General features: G+C 39.3%; 1 protein-coding gene across 1 annotated transcript; it reads right to left on the bottom strand.

Annotated features, from left to right (window-relative positions):
• Nucleotides 1-8648: 8648 nt before the first annotated feature.
• si:dkey-174i8.1 (arylsulfatase I) lies at nucleotides 8649-13916 on the bottom strand. Its single transcript, XM_040037040.1, is given in 4 exon segments — nucleotides 8649-11335; nucleotides 11338-12184; nucleotides 12270-12602; nucleotides 13286-13916. Coding segments are annotated over 4 exon segments (1620 nt in total). The 5' UTR covers nucleotides 13501-13916; the 3' UTR covers nucleotides 8649-11110.
• Nucleotides 13917-19434: the final 5518 nt, after the last annotated feature.

Genomic DNA, 19434 nt, shown 5'->3' with positions numbered 1-19434 from the left:
TGTGTGCATTGCAGCGGTTCAACACTGTTGTGGGGTGATGTGATAAGCTCACGAGCTTAGTAACATTTCATGATGTGGATTTTTCTATAGTCATGTGTGATTTTTCTTTTTTATACTCTCGATGTTTAAAGTGCAATATTTACAGTGGTGGCACAAAATCAGTTTAGTAGCTGTTGTGCATCTATGTGTCATAGCACATCAGCTTCATCAGGAGACGGAAATCTCAATCTCCTCAGATTTTAAAAGCTTCTTTAAAAAAAATAGTATTTAATAACTCAATGTGTGTCACTTAAGCCTGAAAAATATCCACCAAATATGCACCAATCCCCACAGGCAACATTAGCTTCACAAAAAGTAAATTACAGGGTTAAAAATACTCTTATAAACAATGAATCAGTAAACACTGACGTTAAAAAGTTCTCAACTGCAACTTTTCCTTACTGAACCCAGCACAAGTAAAGCGCAAAGATGCTTTACCATGCACCACGGGCTCCACTTTAATAATAGAAAATGCCTGTTTGTACTGCGGTGCAAACGATTATTGTAGTGGTGGTGAGTTTGGTGTAGAATTTATTGCTTTTGTTTTCTTGTGGATCGTGCTGCAGTCTGGTTCTGCTAGATGAGCTACTGCAATTCAAAAGGTGGCCTATAGGACCAAAAACAGCAATTTCACATGTTTTCCACTTTGCCAAAGGGACTTAGCATGCTTGCAAAATCATACATTTTCCGTTGTGGTTCTTTGCTTGCGTCTGAGTCACAACATTGCATATCCACTAGTCATCCTGTTAAATTCCTGCTCATCATCACCCAATGCTGTCTTCCTCCACAGCTTCTATCCTTTCAGTCATTAATCTAGCTACTAAAATTAGTGGCCTGTTCATCCTCTTTTCTTTGCCAAATATTCATTGTTTCTATTCAGGCATTGTGTGCCAGCATGTCTGTTGTGTAAACTTGTCACCCTTTTCACCTTCCTCTTTTGTCGGTGTGGCTGAATCTAGGTTTGTTTCTTCTTGAAAGTCTTTTTGATTGATGACAGATGGACAATAATCCTGTCTTGTATGAAAACACATGCTTTATCCACCCATATGATACTCAAAGTCTTCAAAATATAATTTAAACTGAAACATCTGCAGTTCAATTCCAAAGTCAAAATACCTTGGAATAATTGAAAATGGAAAATAATTGAACCCTGGAGTTGTTGTGCATTTAAATCACACAGTACTGTGTATATCTCATGTTCAGTATGTGTACTATGGGTTCTTTCTGCCTCTGAACTGTGAGCGAATATCTGGCACAGAGTTTAGAGCTCACTGCCGGCAATTAATGAGTGTTTGCAGTGAGCATAAGAGCAGCGCGACCAGTTTCTGCCATAATTACAGGGAGCCGCTCTGATATGAAAGCCTAATTAGCGAGGGTGCAGAGGTACCATCCTATTAATTGCTGTGTTTCTCTGTGATGTGCTGTCAGATGAGTCTTGGACAGGCAGTCCTGTGGCAGGTTGGATGGTGGGTGGATACATTGAGTATAGAGCAGCAGGTCCCAAACTATCAGGCTCGTGACCCCTTAAAATGAAGCTTTCAAATCCTTTTCACCCTGCAACTTCAGAGAAATCCAACTGTCCAACCAAGATGTCTTCCCCTGTAGGATGACTGCTTCATTTCAGTAGAATAATTATAAGAGGATGGAAAATCAAAAACTGTCTAGTAGTCAATCAGAAATAAAAAAATTCCACAAGTATATATAATTTTAAGTCATTATAACAATATTTTTCTTTTGCTAATCAAGTCACGACCACTCAGAGTTATCTGTCACCCCCTTTCTTCTACCAGTAAAAAATACTGACTTCCAGTATTTAAAGCTCATCATGTTAACATTTTTAGACCCAATTCAACATTTAATATCATTCCACCTAAATGTGAGTAGTTTCTGTGTGTTTTGGAATGAGGTTTAGAGTAGTGTGTTATTAAATTTCCTATTATCTTCCTATTATTTTCCTTGTAAATAGCTTCTCCCATTACTAGTTACGTTGGGTTGAACATTTAAATCAGCTAATTAACCATCATTTAACCTGTTTCATTTTGTTGCTACAGAGTCAAAGGTTTCACAGATAGCTTATTTTTAACACTTGGTAAACATCCATCCATCCATTCATCTTCTGCTTATCTAATTCAGGGTTTTGTCGATCAGGCTGGCACCTACCCAGCTGTCATAGGAAAAGAGGTGGGAAGCACCTCGGTCACCAGAATGTCACAGACTTCGTTAATCAGGCTGATTTATGAACAAATGCCTGGTGTCTGCTAGTACCAGATTCAGCCCCCATTTGCCTTCCCAGTTTTGTTAATTCTATATGGCATAGTTTCAACAAGGTGCTGGAACCCCTCCTCAGAGATTTTGGTCCACATTGACATGATCTCATCGGGCATTTGCTGCAGATTTGTCAGCTGCATATCCACGATGTGAATCTCTTGTTCCATCACATCCCAAAATAACTATTGGATTGAGATCTGGTGACTGTGGAGGCCATTTAAAATCAGTGAGCTCATCGTTATATTCAGGACACAACTTTAAGATGATTTGAGGATTGTGACATGGCACATAACTTGGCAGGCATGAGAAGATGGGTGGTCATTAAAGGATCCACATGGTAAGGAACTTGTTCAGGCCACATTCTGACTCTGCCTTCTGAATTTTACATTAGAAATTGAGATTCATCAGAAAAGGCAACATGTTTCCAAAGTTCTATTGTCCAGTTTTGATGAGCCTTCGTGCAGCTGAGTTGTAGCAGGTGCGACATTTAGTGTTGTCTTCTGCTGCTATATCTGCTTCAGGGTTGCATATTTAGAGATGCTCGTCTGCAGACCTTGAGTAAAACAAGTGGTTATTTGACCTGTTGTTGCCTCGCTATCAGCTCAAAGACTTCTGGCCACTGGATATGTTTTCTTTCCTCTTTTTTTAGACCATTCTCGGTAAACACTTAAAAATAGTTGGAAGATATTAAAATCCTTGTTATTTCTGAAATACTCAAACCAACCAGTCTGACTATAAAAAAACATTTCTTCCTCATTCTGACACACAATTTGAACTTTGGGAGGTCATCACTGCCGTATGTACATGTCGAAAGATGTGACTGGCCAATAAGATATTTGTACTAGTAGTGCTAGTAGTTATAGAGGAGTACCTAATGAAGTAGCCAGTGATTGTAAGTGCCTTTGAAGACGTAAGTTCTGTCTGAGAGTTTAAGAAAAATCTCACATTGAGAAAACACCCAATCATGATCTTTCTGTTACAATTGTCATATTGTTTCAGGAACTAAACCAAACCTAAATGTAACCACAACACCACACACCTTTGCAAAAATCGGTCCAATTAATGACTCAGACAGAGGGTACCATTCATTCTGCATGTCATCAGATCAGAAAACATCATCAAGTGTCTTCCTCAAACACTGTAATCCCAATAAAGGGGTCAAAGTGGTGCAGATTTGCACCCCTCTGACAACGATGTCAAAAACAAAAATGAGCAAAATGTTAAATGCTGCTGCATAGGCGTGCATTAGATTGCACAAGGGTTCAGACCTTTTTTTTTTTTTTAAATATATCACATCCTTAGAGAGTTAGCTTCCAATCCCTCGCATCCACTTTTCCATTTTAGAGAGATAATTGCCTCCCATAAGTTGCTGTCCTGACATCCTGTTTGGATTACCCTGCCTCTTCTCATCATACGACTCTAAATTATTTAAGATTGGAAAAATAAACTCTCCAGCGGTGAATGTATATCATTAATACATGAGCAATGGTTTGCAGTTATGGTAAGTGTTTTACATTAATTACAGCAGTGGAATTTAACTAAGATCATTTCTACAAGTACTGTCCTTAAGTGCAATTTTAAGGTAAGTATACTTTACCTGAAAATATCCAGTTCATTTTATGTTTCAAATGGAAATCTTGTACTTCTTACTTCACTGCTAAGATTTATGATTAGTGCATTATTCTGCACAACGCGCCCCTAGATGTTGAAGTACAAGTTTAAGAACCCTGAAGACTAGAAAAAATGGACTAGAAAAGCTGTTGTGGACAAATTGCCTGGACAAGGTCAAAAGAAAGGTTGTTTTTTTTTTTTGTCACTAACACACACACTTATGCAGAGTGTATTTTAATACAGGATTTCCAGTTGATGGCAGGATGAACTGAAGTAATTTTTTACAAGGTAAAAATTTGTACCTCTGCAGCTCCACATGGTCTAAAAGTCATGATACTGTAGAAGCAGTGTTGTGGAGCCACACAGGCCAAAGGGGAGTGACTCATTCAGCAAGAATGCGTTCAGCTCGGCCCGTGGCTGCTCTACATATCTCTCCACCCTTGCACTGTCATATCACAAGACTTTCAAGATTTTGAGGTGTTTGTGTGTTGACAAAAAGCCTTGGGGGCGTCAAACATTCCTGTCTGCTGTTGAGACAGCTCGCTGGCTACAATTCAGTGAGTCTTTTTTCAAATCATAACCTTTACTGTTTCCTGGGGATCAATCTGTCATGGATAGTCCATTAGAGTAGATGTATTATCTTTTCTTGCCGATTACCAAATCGTCACATTGTTGCAAGTAAGCATTTAATAGCACATCAGAGCAATTTCTGTGCTTAATGGCCCTGCAAGTTATGGTGCCAGAGACTCTATTCAGCGTGTCCCAATCGAGTCGTTGATACCATTCTCTTTGAATGAGTGAAGAGAAAGGACTGCATTCATTTTCTATGTGGAACCATTAGCCATATCTAGAACACAGTGTCCATCACAAGAGGATAACAAGTTCTATTTAAGACAGAATCACGAGCCTACTGTGTTTAACTGCACAACTTCAACAAGAGAAAAGAAAGAAAAATCTGAAGATCTGAAAGGTAGCCTTACATTCATGTGATTATCCAACAGTGGATATGACAGCTCCCTCCCACGTACTGAACAGCCGTGTGTGTTCATATGTGTGTGTGTTGGTGGGACACCTCCTCCATGATTTATATCCTCTGACAGTGCCTGAATTCTGCAGGCCATCACGGTGTACTGGGAATCAGATGTGTGGGCATCTAACGACTGTCTTCACCAGTACCTCATCAAAAGGCTCATCAGCAGTTTTGTTTTTTCTGTGTATATGCGAATATAGAGGAAGTGCCTTCGGCTTCAATGCTCCTTGGCGAGGTGATACACAAGTGATGAACTCTGTGCAAAAGGATACTCTTTGAGAACAGACAGCCTCCATTCGTTTGAATCCAAGTGGTTTACATAAAAATGACCACAAAAGGAAACAAACTTTTTCCTGGCTTGTGAAACCGCTCTTGAATTCATTTAAAAATAAAAATGGTCTCTGATTGGCAGTCCTGCAGATTTTTCAGTCTTTAAAGCACCTAAAGTAAAAGAAAATTTTGCCACGTTGTTACAGCTAACACAGATGCTAGAATGCTTTCTGCCCCAGACTGGACAAGATGCTGCCGCTTCAATGCCTCAAATGTTCTCCATCTCCTTTTATTCCCCTCTGTCACACCAACCCTCTGTGTGTCCTCCTTCGCTGTATATGTGAATCTTCTCTGTGGTCTTCCTCTTTTCCTCTTTCCTCCATCTTCAGCATCTTTTCCCCAATATATCCAATAGCCCTCTCGATCTCGACTCTCTAACCTTTGTCTCCAAACCAGTTAGCCTGGTCCCCTAATGTACTCATTTCTAATGCTGAAATGAACAACCATTGCTGAACTCTAAATAAGTCCAGTTGCCTTTTTTTTCCACACATAATTCAGACCACCTGACAATCACCTCTACCCACCCTCTTCTTCTTTGGATGGTTGACCCCAGGTAAATAATCTCAACCACCTTCATTACCTCTGCTTCTTGCATCGTCTTTACCATTCTGAGCTATAACAAATAAAAATACATACAAAAATAAATCAACATTAAAATATTTTCCATTAAGGTCACTGGAAGACAAAAGGCCAAACCACAGAACATACTTTATCTACATTATGTGTGTAATGCCACGGTTTTTAACAGTAGCAGGAGCATTAAGCTTTCAATAAAACTCAAAGAGTCTTCCTTGATCTATGATGCAAATATAAATAGGATAAAAAGGGGAATGCAGAAGGATGTAATCTAATGTGCAGGGGTCTCACTGCTGCTTTCCATGTATGCATATGGAAGCAGAGGGAATTCCCAGAAGAGAGTTATACCATGGAATATGAATTAGTGCAGGTGGAAACAACAGTCCTCTCATTACTATAATGTTCCTGATTGAAAAACAATTCACTTTACTCATGTTATTTCCCAGTGAACTACCCTATTGAGTTTCCCGATGTTTTTTAACAACAGATGCCAAAAAGCTTATAAATTGATCCTATAAACTATACTGTCTGTATAACACTCCTACTTAAGAATTATTTTCCAAAAACTACTATAGCGTTGGAGCTGTAAGCCAGAGAGAAGGGAAACCAGAATGGGTTTAACAGGTAATTTAGACATCATATACAATATCTACAGGCTTATCCTTTGGCTTTATTTTACTTTAACAAGACATTGTGTTATGCAGTGAAGCTTTTTCACTAAACAAGGCTTTTTAATCTGATCTACAAGCACTGCAGACACGACAGCCATCTGTAGCCTCAAAGGAACTCTCTCTTCCCTCCTCCACTCTTTCTATTTAACGGTATGCCACAGAGCTCTGAGCAAAACATGGCTAATACCTCTAACTCAATCTTCCAAATGAGCACGAACAAGTGAGTAGGATGGGGAACAAAATGAAAAAGAAAAGACATGGAGGGTGGTTTGCTGAGGGAATGAGCAAAGAGCTGAGGGATAAAAGTATCAGGGAGGAGGAGGAAAGAGTGAGAGCTGACCAGAGGGAGAAGAGATGCAGGAGAAGGACAGCTGAATATTCATTATTAGGCCACAAGGGAGAAATTTACAGCACTCACACCCAGAAACACTTCTACACACACACACACACAGATAGATTAAGAATCACACCTAAAGGCTTAGGTCAAAGAATGTGCTGCTGCACACAAACAGTGCTGTCTATAAATGTTCATGCTGTTGGTGACCAACAGTACCATCGCGGATCTGCTCCTATCAAGATATATCACTACACAGTGGCAGTCGCCCCAGCGGGAGGATACATCACACAGGATCAGACAGCATGAGGCTAAACTATGACTCCCCCAGCCTAGTGTCTCGAGGAATTAAGTCTGTACTGGATGATTCTTCACCTCACAAGTCAGGTCCACTGCTTTTATGTAGTGAGTTAGCTGATGGGTAAATACTATTTCAAGCAATATTTCTTTTTTAATCCCTACTTGTGTGGTTTGTTGTGGTTTCCTAATCTTCTAAAAAAAAAAGTGCCTCCCTTATTTAGCACTGGATTTGAGATATACACTACTATAACACAGATTTTTACATTTCAGACTGTCTTTGTTACCTGTAACGAAGAGTGAGGCACAAAGGTCTGGTCCACTTCTACCTTATTGAGTGGTGATTCTTAAGTACACGAATACAAGTTACACTCTGAGTCAAAGTACAAACTGAGTACATGCCATGATTCAGTATCTTGTAAATCCACCTTTAGAAGCAATGACTTGAAATTATTATTTTCTGTATGACTTTATCAGCATTGCACATTGTTATGGGGGAATTTTGGCCCACTCTTCTTTACATTGTTGCTTCATTTCAATAAGCTTTGCAGGCATTAGTTTATGCACAGGTCTGTTAAGGTCCTGACAAAGCATTTCAATTAGGCCGAGGTCTTTACTTTTACTGGATTGTTGCAAAACCTTGATTTTTTTTTCCAGCTTTCTGCTGGCAGCCTTTCCAAGAAAGCCACACGTGTTCAGTCTTGAACTGTTCTGAACTTTAACATTAAACATGCTGACTGAGGAATGTAGAGTCGGAGATGGGTTTTCTGCAATTTTCTGTGCATTGCACAGTCTGACGTTGAGGTAAAGTTGAAATTTGGAAACTCTTTTGAATGTTTCCCACTTGTGAATCATCTTTGGGTTTTTTGTTTTTTTTTTAAATAGCCTTTTAACACTTCTCAGAAAGAACAACAGTTTCTCTAAGATCAGTGCTGAAGTCGTTCCTCCTTAACATTTTATTAAAACACACCTGAATGCTCAAGATGACCAAACTGCCAAGATTTAGGCTTTTACAGAGAAGGTCAAATTTGCTGATGCTGACTATCAGTTAATCATGTGCATTTGATAAGCAACACCTGCCTTTTACTTACCCTCTTAATTGCTATGAAATCAATAAGAATGTACTTTTAATGTAGTTTTTCACGTTTCTTCAGTCTCAGCTGACTGCAGGTTTCCCCAACCATTTAAACAGAATATTTGCATAATGACTGAAACTAGCACCACTGATGAACATTGGGCTGTTAGGTCCGTTTCTTCATCATTAATATGCAATTTGTCATCACCACTGATCAACAACTACTGATCACTGATCAGTGGCCATTGATCAATGGGTCCAAGACTTGGATGAACGAAACATTTCTCCCATTGAAAACGTTACGTCCGGATGAGCTGAATCAACTTCTTGGGATTTCCTTACCCAGATGATTGAGCATGCATCAAGAAATTTTAAGCCATGCTAAGGAACACATGATTTTTCTCTTAACATGAAACCTTAGAATTAAAAGATGGCGCAGTGTCTTTTTCACATGTCTTTTACATACTGGAGAAGCACTTTCTGCCAGGAAGTTTCTGTACAGTAGGACCAGAGTAACATTTTTGAAAGATTTCTTTACCTGGTATTTTTACTAGAATTATCATATTTTCTAAAATGAGCCAAAACGTGACTGAAAACTGAAAATAATATAAAGATTTCAGCAAAAAGACCCCGAAGGCAAACATCTGCCACTTGCCATCATTTGGGCTGAAAAAGAAAATATTGATTTTATGTGCTAAACCCCATTTTCTCAGGAGAAAGCCTTATGCTTAAAACACTGCAAAGTGGCTGATTTTACATCTTAGGAAGACTTTCTTGCTTACTGCTCAACTGATCTGGACTTAAAAGATCTCTAATTTCCAAAAAAATCACCTGTCTCCTAGTCTAAATTCAGAGAAGAGAAAAGCAGAAGAGGTTAAGGTCACAGCTCCCTCTGGATTTCCAATATGCTAAATAGTTATTATGAATTTTTTTATCCACTGATACCAAAATCATATTGCCTATACCAGATTTAACACTCTCTGGATTGCATACAGGCAGCACAAAGTGAATATAAAAGACAAAGCTATTAATTTCTTATACACTACATATTATTTTTAAAGGAAGAGTTCAGCAAACATTATGCTACTAAGTTTGACTTTACTTTCAGTAAAAAGGGGGTTAAAAAGAAGATTATTATTATTCCTTAATCATATTTAACCATCATCTTTTCCTAACCTTAGCTAACAGCTTTTCTGTCATGTTCTCCTTGAGTTCACAACCTACATCCCTGAATTTATTTATTTTTTATCAGCCATTAACAATAACGGAAAGAATTTAAGTGGAATTTTCACTTGCTTGTTTTACTTGCATTTATTATATTAAATCACAGCAGTTCCAATTTGCATCCAATTACTCACATGCAATGGCTTCATGCCCCAGCAGGAAGTACTGCCCTTAAGTTCAAGAACCACCGTCTTAACCATAATGCAGAGTCCACACAGAAAGCAAGAATTTTGCAAAGGATTAATAATCTTAGGTTTTACAAATTCTTTTTTTTTTAATGATAATCATCTTCAGTCTTCCACATAATACAAGCACACAGATACAGAGTGTTTGTAATGACAAATATGTTTTTCACAGAACAGCCATAACAAGCATCACATGGATGTGAAAAATAGCTTTTCTGCCCACATTTTGGGTTGGCTTCATTTCTAAGACATTATGATTCAGTTTGGCACTAACTGAGAAAAAAATAGACACATATACACTGAAATTTAAATAGCAGGTCTAGTAAATATTTATTTATAAATTAAACACACATATTGAATTTTATGCTTAGTGAAAGATTAATTTTTAGGTTTGGATGTGAGCACAACTAAGATTCAAGAAACAATTAATCAGCAGTATCCCTGCAGCATTTTTCTTGTTTTTCTTCTTTATTCAAGATTTTATTGAAACGATGAAATTCAAGTCAAAGTATTTAATAGAGTCAAAAAATGATGTGTTTAAGTGACATTTAAAAGTCCAGAAAAGCAACAGCTATGGAGTCTTTGTTGGTTTGTTTGCAGGGACAGAACACTGTGTGGGGGTGAGGTCTTTCAAAGGCATGGGGGTATGCTCTAAGCAGAAGTGAATCTGTATAACCCTTGAGAACAAAAGAACAAGGTGACATTTGACAAAAACAAGCCCTGTGGGTGTTTTTGTGGCATCCTTAAAGGGTCCTCTCGGATGATTAAGAGATGAGACATGGAGAGGTCACCACAGGCCTCACTTCCACATGCACGCACTCCATCTCTATGTCTATTAATCGAACTGTTCATGAATGCAGGCATACATGCACAGTGACACGCACATTGCTCCCTAAGCAGTCCTACGATGACCCACAGTCTCCCTGCTGCAGTTTGGCCGCAGGACAGCGAGTGAGTCAGCTTGCTCAGCCAGCCACACAGTCCTGTCTGCTTTGTCTTTCAGGAGGCCTGTTTATCTGCCGACCTTCAGTATTTGACTGTAGGTCCGTCTAGTCTATCTGACCCGTGTGCATTTCTGCTTGTCTATATTTTTTCTTTATCTATTTTTCATTTCCACACTAAGTATACTTTAAGGGGAAGATGCTTTCAGATCATCAAATAGTGTCACAGAACCCTTATGCCCTCAAATGACTAATGTTTGTACTCTATTTTTTTTCTATTTTCCGAAACTATTGTAGTCTTTACCTTATGATATACTCAGCATACTGAGGTGACTACTGTGAATTTGTCCTATATAATTAAAAGGGAATTGAACTGAACGGAAAAGAGGAGAGGAACATTGGGTAGGTAACTTATTCCATCTATGATTGTGGTCCTTAGAAAACAGTAATTAAAGTGTTGATAACACTTCCTAGCTCCTTTGAGGCACTATTGAACCTTTGGCACAGTTAATGCTACTAGAAGAAACCTTTAGAATAAGGTCTTCCTCTGCAGGCGTGATCCCACCTTTTTGAAGAGGGCTTTTAACTTACATAATTTGCAGTGCCTAATCTTTATCATCTTTTCTTTCCTCTCCTCCTTTTCATTATCCCCTTCTAGGCCCAGCCAGGGGCTCCATGCCCCTCCATGGAGCTCTGGGTCAGCCATTGGATCATCTGGTGGATTCCTGCCCATCACAGCTGTCTGGTTGCACTCTCTGCCAGCCTGGTCAGCAGATGTTTTACTACCTGTGGACGAGCTTCTGCCAAATCATACCTCTCGTAAGGGTCTGCACTGACATTAAAAAGCCACACTGACTTCCCCAGCTCATTGCGTCTCTTCTCAAGTTTCGTCCAACGTTCTGGACCACCAGGAAGTGCTTGTGGTGGTATCCAGTCCCCATCACCCACATTTCCTGTCAACAACTTCCAGTCACCAAGTCACAATGCTGCCCTCACGACTGTGTCCCAGATCCCAAAGCCATTGAGTATCAATGCCTTGTCATATGGTTCTCCAGCTTTCCTAGAAACTGGGTCAATGTTGAAAAGAATTTCAGTGCGAGGACAGGGAAGACCTTCACTGATGCTTCCCCAAACATCATGACCATCACGGCCATGGTGGGACTGCCGCGCTCCAGCAAGCCCCAGTAAAGTAGGATACCAGTCAGAGACATGAATCAGTGCTCTGCTTACTATACCTTTCTTCTTTAGAAGTGGGCTGTGGACAAAGCCCACAGTCCGAATGCCCCCTTCCCAGTAGGTTCCTTTGCCACCTCTCAGTGTCCAGTTGCTTCCCCCCGAGAGTGGCTGCCCACCGTTATCAGAAGAGTAGATGAGTACAGAGTTTTCATAGAGCTCTTGAGTCTTTAGTTCCTGGACCACTTGTGCAACCCCGCTGTCCAGGCAGCTCAGCATGGCTGCATAATGACGCCTGAGACGATTGCACTGGGAATCATAAAGGTGAAGAAAATGGTCTGGTACCTGCAACGGCGTATGGGTGGCCTGAAGGGAGAGATAGAGGAAGAGTGGTGTATGTGGGTCGTGTCTCTTCAAGAACTGCTTCACTCTGGTTGTACAAATGGAAGATTTAAAAGAATTTAATGACTGTATTTCTGTAGGATTTCTCTATTTACATGTACCAGGATACTTACCCGTCTATGCAGAGGAGAGTGGAGTAGTTCCCAGCCATCTCCCAGGCAGGCCTGTCTCCATCATGCAGGTCAAATCCACAAGCTTCTGCCCCGTCACAGCTCTGATAGGAGAAATGATCTCCACTGCCAGTCAATGTGCCCAGGAAACTCTGAAAGCCACGTCCTGTTGGCAAGCAGCTTGGCCTGCAGAAGCCTAGGTGCCACTTACCCACCATGTGTGTGGCGTATCCAGCTTCAGCCAGATGCTCTGGCGGGGTGGGAATATCAGGGGGCAAGCACAGCGGTTGACGTGGGCGGATGATTGAATGCTGGAGTCCAGTGTGAATTCGGTAGCTGGCAAAATTGAGTAGGGAGAGTGTGAGAAAAGATGTCACAGTATATTGCTACATATATTATGAAGCAATACTGGGAAGGGTTGTGTAGCCAATATTGCACCTTTGGGTACTCATAGGCTGCTACACACCATTGTAGTGAAGGTGGGGTATTTTTAAAGTCTTAGTTTATATATGATACACTCTCTCTCTCTCTCTCTCTCTCTCTCTCTCTCTCTCTCTCTCTCTCATATATATATGATATCATACATATATATATATATGTATATATACATGTATATATACATATATGTATATATACATGTGTGTATGTATATATATATATATATATATATATATAAGTCTAAAGTCTTAGTTTATATATGATATGATATATATATATGTATGTATGATATCATATACTTCAGCAAAACACCTTAGTGGTAATGTAGTAAGAGCTAAAAGATATAAAGTCAATAAAAAGAATCACGTCTCCTTTTATAGCCAACATGATCAATCAAAATTCCAATAAAGTGGATTTCAGAAGGCAAACAATCTCTTTGCTCCTTGATATAAACACAGATGGTACTTCATTACCACAAGACAAAAAGCCTGTTGATGATATGATTAATTACTTCAGCTGCAAACAGAAGCTGTAAATGAATAATTATACTGTCGGAATAATCACGTAACGAGGAAACTCACCGCCCTGTCATGAGTTGACTGCGAGAGGGTGAGCAGATAGATTGGACATAATAATTTTCCAGTTTAACCCCCTCTGCTGCCAGCCGGTCCAATACTGGAGTGTGGATGTCTGAGCCATGGTAACCAATGTCTCCATAGCCCTGGTCGTCCACCATAATGAAGATAAAGTGAGGTAGCCTGGGCTTTTCAACCTCCTCTGTTTTCACACTTTCCATAAACGTGTCTTCATCCTGACAGGCAAGGCTAAAGAACAAGGTTGCACCAATCACAAGAATAAACAAAGAGGAGCTTCTTCCCGTAATCTCGAGCAATGCCTTGTAACTAATATTTACTCAAAGCTGATTTTTTCTTTGTATTTCTGCTTAGTCTGCAGTTAATAAATCTCCAGCCAGATCAAATTTGCAGAACGGGCAGATCTGTGGTCTCGAAGAGCTTGTCCAAAAGTCTTATCTATCCATTAAGTATGAGCTGCTGTCTCTTTCTGGGGCTTATTCTTGGTTTTGTAAGCTGGAGCTGAACTGGTGCCAGCATCTGTGGTGGGTGGAGGAAAAAGTCTGTCTCTAAGAGGTGCAAGAAACTGGCAGAGGTGAGAGTTTGAGAGAGAGACAGAGAGGTTTACCTTTTTGCAGTGCCTCACTAGATTCCTATGTAGCTTCAGTTGTGCTATAAGATTGCTGGGAAGGTGTTGGGTAAGAATTAGAGGCAAATGTACTGCTCAGAGAAAGTAGACAGACACGGTGTTCTTAGCTTGCAAATCATGATTTTTATACTCACAGCAACACTACATTAAGGTAATATTAAAGGTACAAACCATAAACCTAACAGATGTACAGTGGTAAATATGTCAAACAACCAAAAGTTTAAGCAATAGTAAAGCAAACGATTTTCAGAAAGATAGCTGTAAAACAATTTGGTTTACTGTGACGAGGTGGCACTTTTATAAGAGGATAGCTTGGGCTATATGTAGCCATATTGGTGATGAAACAGGAACAGCAGCAAAAAAATAAATAAATAAAAAAAAGAGTGACACTAATTCTGACTTTTTATTCAGGGGTTTAACTTATAAGACTGTCAAATGAGGACGTGCACTGGATCAGAAGAATCATTAATAAAGTGAATCCTGCAAGCAGCTTTAGCCAACTCAAGCTGCTCTATGTCACTCACATACAAGACGTCTTTTCACAAGTCTGTGAAAAAAAGTCCATGAACTTGTGTTTTGACAGCAGGAACACGGAAGATTTACGCAGAACGCAACACATATGATGCACTTTCTTGACCCGAAATTCAAATTTTGACACTTAAATACTTTTCTTTCCTTCAGGTAGAGCCACGCCAGGAAAACACTTGGTTACCAGTGCTGGACTATAAAATGACTTCACTATAAAACCTCTGTGTTTTTTTCTTTAATAAGCAGCAACATCCTTCTGGCTTGTGTTGTACTGAGCTGGCAGCGAGCTAATCTATCAAAAGCAGGTCCAAAGAGTCAAACATCTATTACCTCTGTTTCAGCTGCTTTGGCCTGCCCACAGTTGTTGTGCAGCTGCAAGCCACTTTGTAACCCATCTTTGGGGAGTGGACATAAATCCTGCAAAAAAAATCATTATCGGAGAAGAAAATAACATTATTTGTTTCGCTACAGTGTTGTTTCGCCTTATTGTTGAACTACTCTGATGTTCCCAAACTTATATTAAAACTTTTCAGCCAATATTTAGATTATTTTCTGTGCTGTTTATCCCTAACTACACTATAAATCCTTTAGCCTCTTTAATTTTTCTTTCATTGATTGGTGCAGCTCATTTAATACCTGTTAACAATTACTGCCTATGCGATGGCATCGAAACCTATCCGGCCAAAGGAAAGCTTCCGGAATTGTGATGAGAATATTTATCGACCACTGTGCTCTCAGTCTTCACCTCACTGCCATCTGCACCCCACAATGCTGAGAGAAAATCAATGCCTCACATACGAGTCCATTTCCTATCGTATGGAGGCAAAGTTATGTAATTTCACAGGCTTTTTACCCATGGTGAAAGTGAAGCATCCACTGGGGAGATTCTTATCTCAGTATCATCTTTCATTAAGAATGATGAAATGATTTGTGGGAAATGTGAACATGTAAACAAAGGACTATATATTATAAAGTTAAAGTGTCAAGAGGGGTACAGGAAAGAAGAGGGGGAAGAAAAAGGAAAAGCAGTGGACAGAAAAAGCTTCAGTGTCTAAGAGTACAAGATAAACAAAGTGGCATAAAAGGAGCAGTCACTTTGTCTTGTGTGTGTGTGTACGTCGAGGTCTCTGGGTGTAGCCATCAGTTTGTTTCGGGGAAATGCAGGACGACGTGAACTCTGTTTTACCACTAAGAGGAGGGAGACGAGAGGGAGACGGGGCTGTAAAAATGGAAAGTGACAAATGTCTTCTTGAGGAGTAGACAGTAAGGGATTGTACTCTTTCCTCAGCTGTCTGAGGAGACCCAAAGACATGGTGCTATCAAAAACTGGTGTTATAGATTCTTTTCTACATACTATGTGGGCTGCAGAAGTGCATTTTAAAGACCCACAATGATGAAAGACGAAAATAAAACAAACAATCTACAAAAAGGTTCAGTTTATAGTTGACCCTTTTACTTTTTCAGGGCTCGCATCGTCAAGAATAATGTCTAAGTGAGGGGAAAAATCCCTTTCTGAATGACAGTACTGGGGAATTTGGTGTGTAGGTAAAACAAGCAAACCATGCAAACCCAGTGTGTGTTTTAACAGTGTGTGTTTGCATGCGGGTGTGTTTTGGAAAAGGCAGTGGTGCAGGGTAGAAGGGAGTAGGAGTTGCTGTGATTTATTCACGATGACGAATAAGTGACTCACTTGAGCTGGAGACACTCTTAAGCTGGATCTAAGGTGAGGAAATGTGTGTATGTGTGTAACTCTGTCTAAATATGACTTTCATTTTGAAGTCATCATCCAAAATAAAGAGCCTTCTATATTAAAAATTACCCGCTTGAGACTCTTTATCGTATTTCAAATCCACAATCCAATATATACACTCATTTGTGGTTCAGTAGAATGACGTCAGTGCAAGCGAAGGGCAAATCATGTAAATGAAACTTACAGATGACATGTTAAAAAAATGGAACGTTGGCTCTCTAAAATCTGCAGATGCAATCAGAACTACAACTCACAATTTTGCATTTTGATGGGTCTGAATTACGATTTAAAACTCAGTTACTAGCACTGCTGCAGTGTGACACGAGGGAAGGGAAATCATATTTGCCAAAAATAACCACGTCTTCTGTACTACTGCACTATGACCGAAACTTGCAGCACTATCCAGTAAGAAAAGCATTCATGGCACAGCATGTATGTTGCATTTACAATTAGTTTGTCATGAATAAACGGATTATCACTAAAACACTGAAAAAAAAATGTGAAAACTGCACCTGTGTAGCTGCAAACGTCTGAAGAAAAACAGAAATAGAAAAAAAAATACAACAACTAGAAAGCTATTTTTTATCAAATTATCACAGAAATGTGTGTAGTCCACATAACATGAAAATCTGCTGTGGCATCCTGGCACTGCACTTTCACAACACCTGAAATTGATTTAGCTAGAAGCTGACTACAAGCTACGAGCTACGAAGTTTTGCTTTAGTTTGGCAAACAATCTCTGCTTGTTTAGCAGCTGAGCCAGATAATTCTCTCAGGTGTTAGTGGAGATCAAACTAGAGCTAAAAGCAAAGACTGCCTTAGCCTCTGGGTCTAGTACTAAAGGCAATACTAAGTGATTTAACACAGGGCACAAGTAAAACGTTTTAAGAAAAAAAGTACAGCTGTATTAAAAAAATATTTTCATTTGAGTGTCTTTGAGTGTCTTTGAACTAGATACTCAGTTATGTTCTACATAACTTTGAATGTATTCCAATATGTGTCTTTTTGGATGCGCTACTTAGCTCATTACGTATCACCTCCATTGAGGTGTGTTGCAAGTTAAAGACATGTTTATATGAGTCATGTTTCCTAATCTGACCTGTTTTAAGATTTGCAAATTTGAAAAAAAAAAGAAAGAAATTATTATTTCTGGCAAATTAAAAACGTTTGTATTCACAACACTAACTGAAAAATTTTTGAGGTTAGCTCTCAGCTGCCTCAGCCGCTCTCCAGCCATGTCAGTACAGCTCTGTATACTGAGTTGGATGTTTATAGTATCCTGTGCTTGCAAACCATTTATGTAAGTAAATGATACATTGTATTAAAATATATTCCTCTGGAAATAGTATAGATTTGATATATTATTAGGTGCAAATTTAAGTTTCTGATTTTTATTATATATTTGTAATTTTGAATGCAGCCTTGATTAAATAAACTAGCAAAAGAGATCATAAACGGATTAGTTTATGATGTCTTTTTCTAGTTTTAAGTTGTCTTTATTCAAGCATGGTGCACAATCTTGTACATTATGATCCCATCTAGAGAAAAATAAACAATAAAGCAAGCCATGCTTTAAGGCTGGCTATCTTACAATTGAAGAATCACTACTGTAGGAGTGTGTGATGTCTTCAAACACAAATTTTGTCCACAAACAAAATCGAGTTATAAGTGGATCTGTCTGTCTTTTATATATAGTCTTTTCCTAAATCATGGGTGAGTAATGTTATGGTCAGATACATAACATTAACCAAATGATAACATATCATATATATGCGCCTTGTTCTTTCCTTGAAATTTATGACCGCTCTACTTCCTCGACCGGACAATAGAGTGGGTCATATTCTACAGCCAAGCAGAGTTTGAAGGTTCAATCCCCAGCTTTAGCTGGTCTTTGGGAAATCACTTCACTCTGAGGCATCTCACAAAGTAACTTACTGACATTAGTGAGTGGGCTGATCATAAAACAAAGTATTAAACAATCTGCAGCCTTCACCAGTTGATAAAATTAGAGGAAGCCAGATGGGCATCAAAGTTATTGCCAATATCCTGATGGCAGCATGGATGTCTATAATAAACCTCAGCATGAGAAGCAATTTAATATTTCACATGATAAATCAAGAATAAGTGAAAAGTTTGACTATAGCTGCTGGCACTACAGAAAAAGTCTGCAGTTATTAATGTTAGGGTTCAAACCCAGGGCACCATGGATGTCTGAACCAAATTTACTGGCAATCCAATGCATTTCAGTAAAAGATAACAGTGTCAACCTTATGGTGGTGCTACATGAAAAATTAAATATGACAGTAGGCTCCATCCTTCATTGTACTCAAAATATATATCAGTCTGGACCAAAGTTGAGGGCTAACTTGCTGTAATAGCAGCTAATAATTATAACTGAACTTTTGTCTAATAAGCTTTGAGCCATATACAGTTTTAAGGTGTTTTCAAAACTTGTCACTAAAGTGAGGAAATAGGCTTTCGTTCAAGTCATGTTCAGTGTAAACACACAACTCCACTGAACCTATGCACATAGACGCGCATGGCAAACTAAACACAGAATTTGCCATCTAAACCTAAGTGATCAAAACATTGCCTCTTCAGTACACCAGTGGAGCTGGCAGATATGGGCTCTGAGATATCACACAAACACTGTCACTCCCATCAGCCGTGAAGGTGACACTGACAGAAACCCTGGCTCTGCTGCTCCTCAAATACTCAAGGATCATCTTGCAGCCAGCAGAAACTCAATCCACTCCCTATTCTCCTCACCTTACACTGTGATGGATTGACAAGAAGAGGCTGAGGGGTTGAAGGATTACTCAGGCTCATCACATCTAACAAACCACCCACATGGAGGATGCTGGTGGCCTTATGTCAGATTCACAAACTTTGGTTAAACTTTTCTGCGTCCTCCTCCTCGTCTTTTTTAAAGCCTGGACCTTTCCATCCTATCAGACGTTTCCCTCGAGGAGAATAAGTGCTGGCTTTGACTCATCAAAAATGAACTACAAAAGCTGTGTGGTGATACAGTCAGTGGAGAGTGCCACCGTGAGGATTAAAGAAATAATGCATGATGCAGATTTTCTTTCAACTCAACTCAATTTAATTCAATTCAATTTTATTTATATGCCACCAAATCAAATCCACAGTCACCTCAAGCTGCTTAATATTGTAAGGCAGACCCTACAATAATACATACAGAGAAAAACCCAACAATCATATGACCCTATA

This window comes from Simochromis diagramma, unplaced genomic scaffold (assembly GCF_900408965.1).
Source record: "Simochromis diagramma unplaced genomic scaffold, fSimDia1.1 OVJJ01000330.1, whole genome shotgun sequence".
Lineage (NCBI taxonomy): Eukaryota > Metazoa > Chordata > Actinopteri > Cichliformes > Cichlidae > Simochromis > Simochromis diagramma.
The sequence above is the reverse complement of the archived record's forward strand: the minus strand, read 5'-3'. Positions and strand labels throughout refer to the sequence as shown.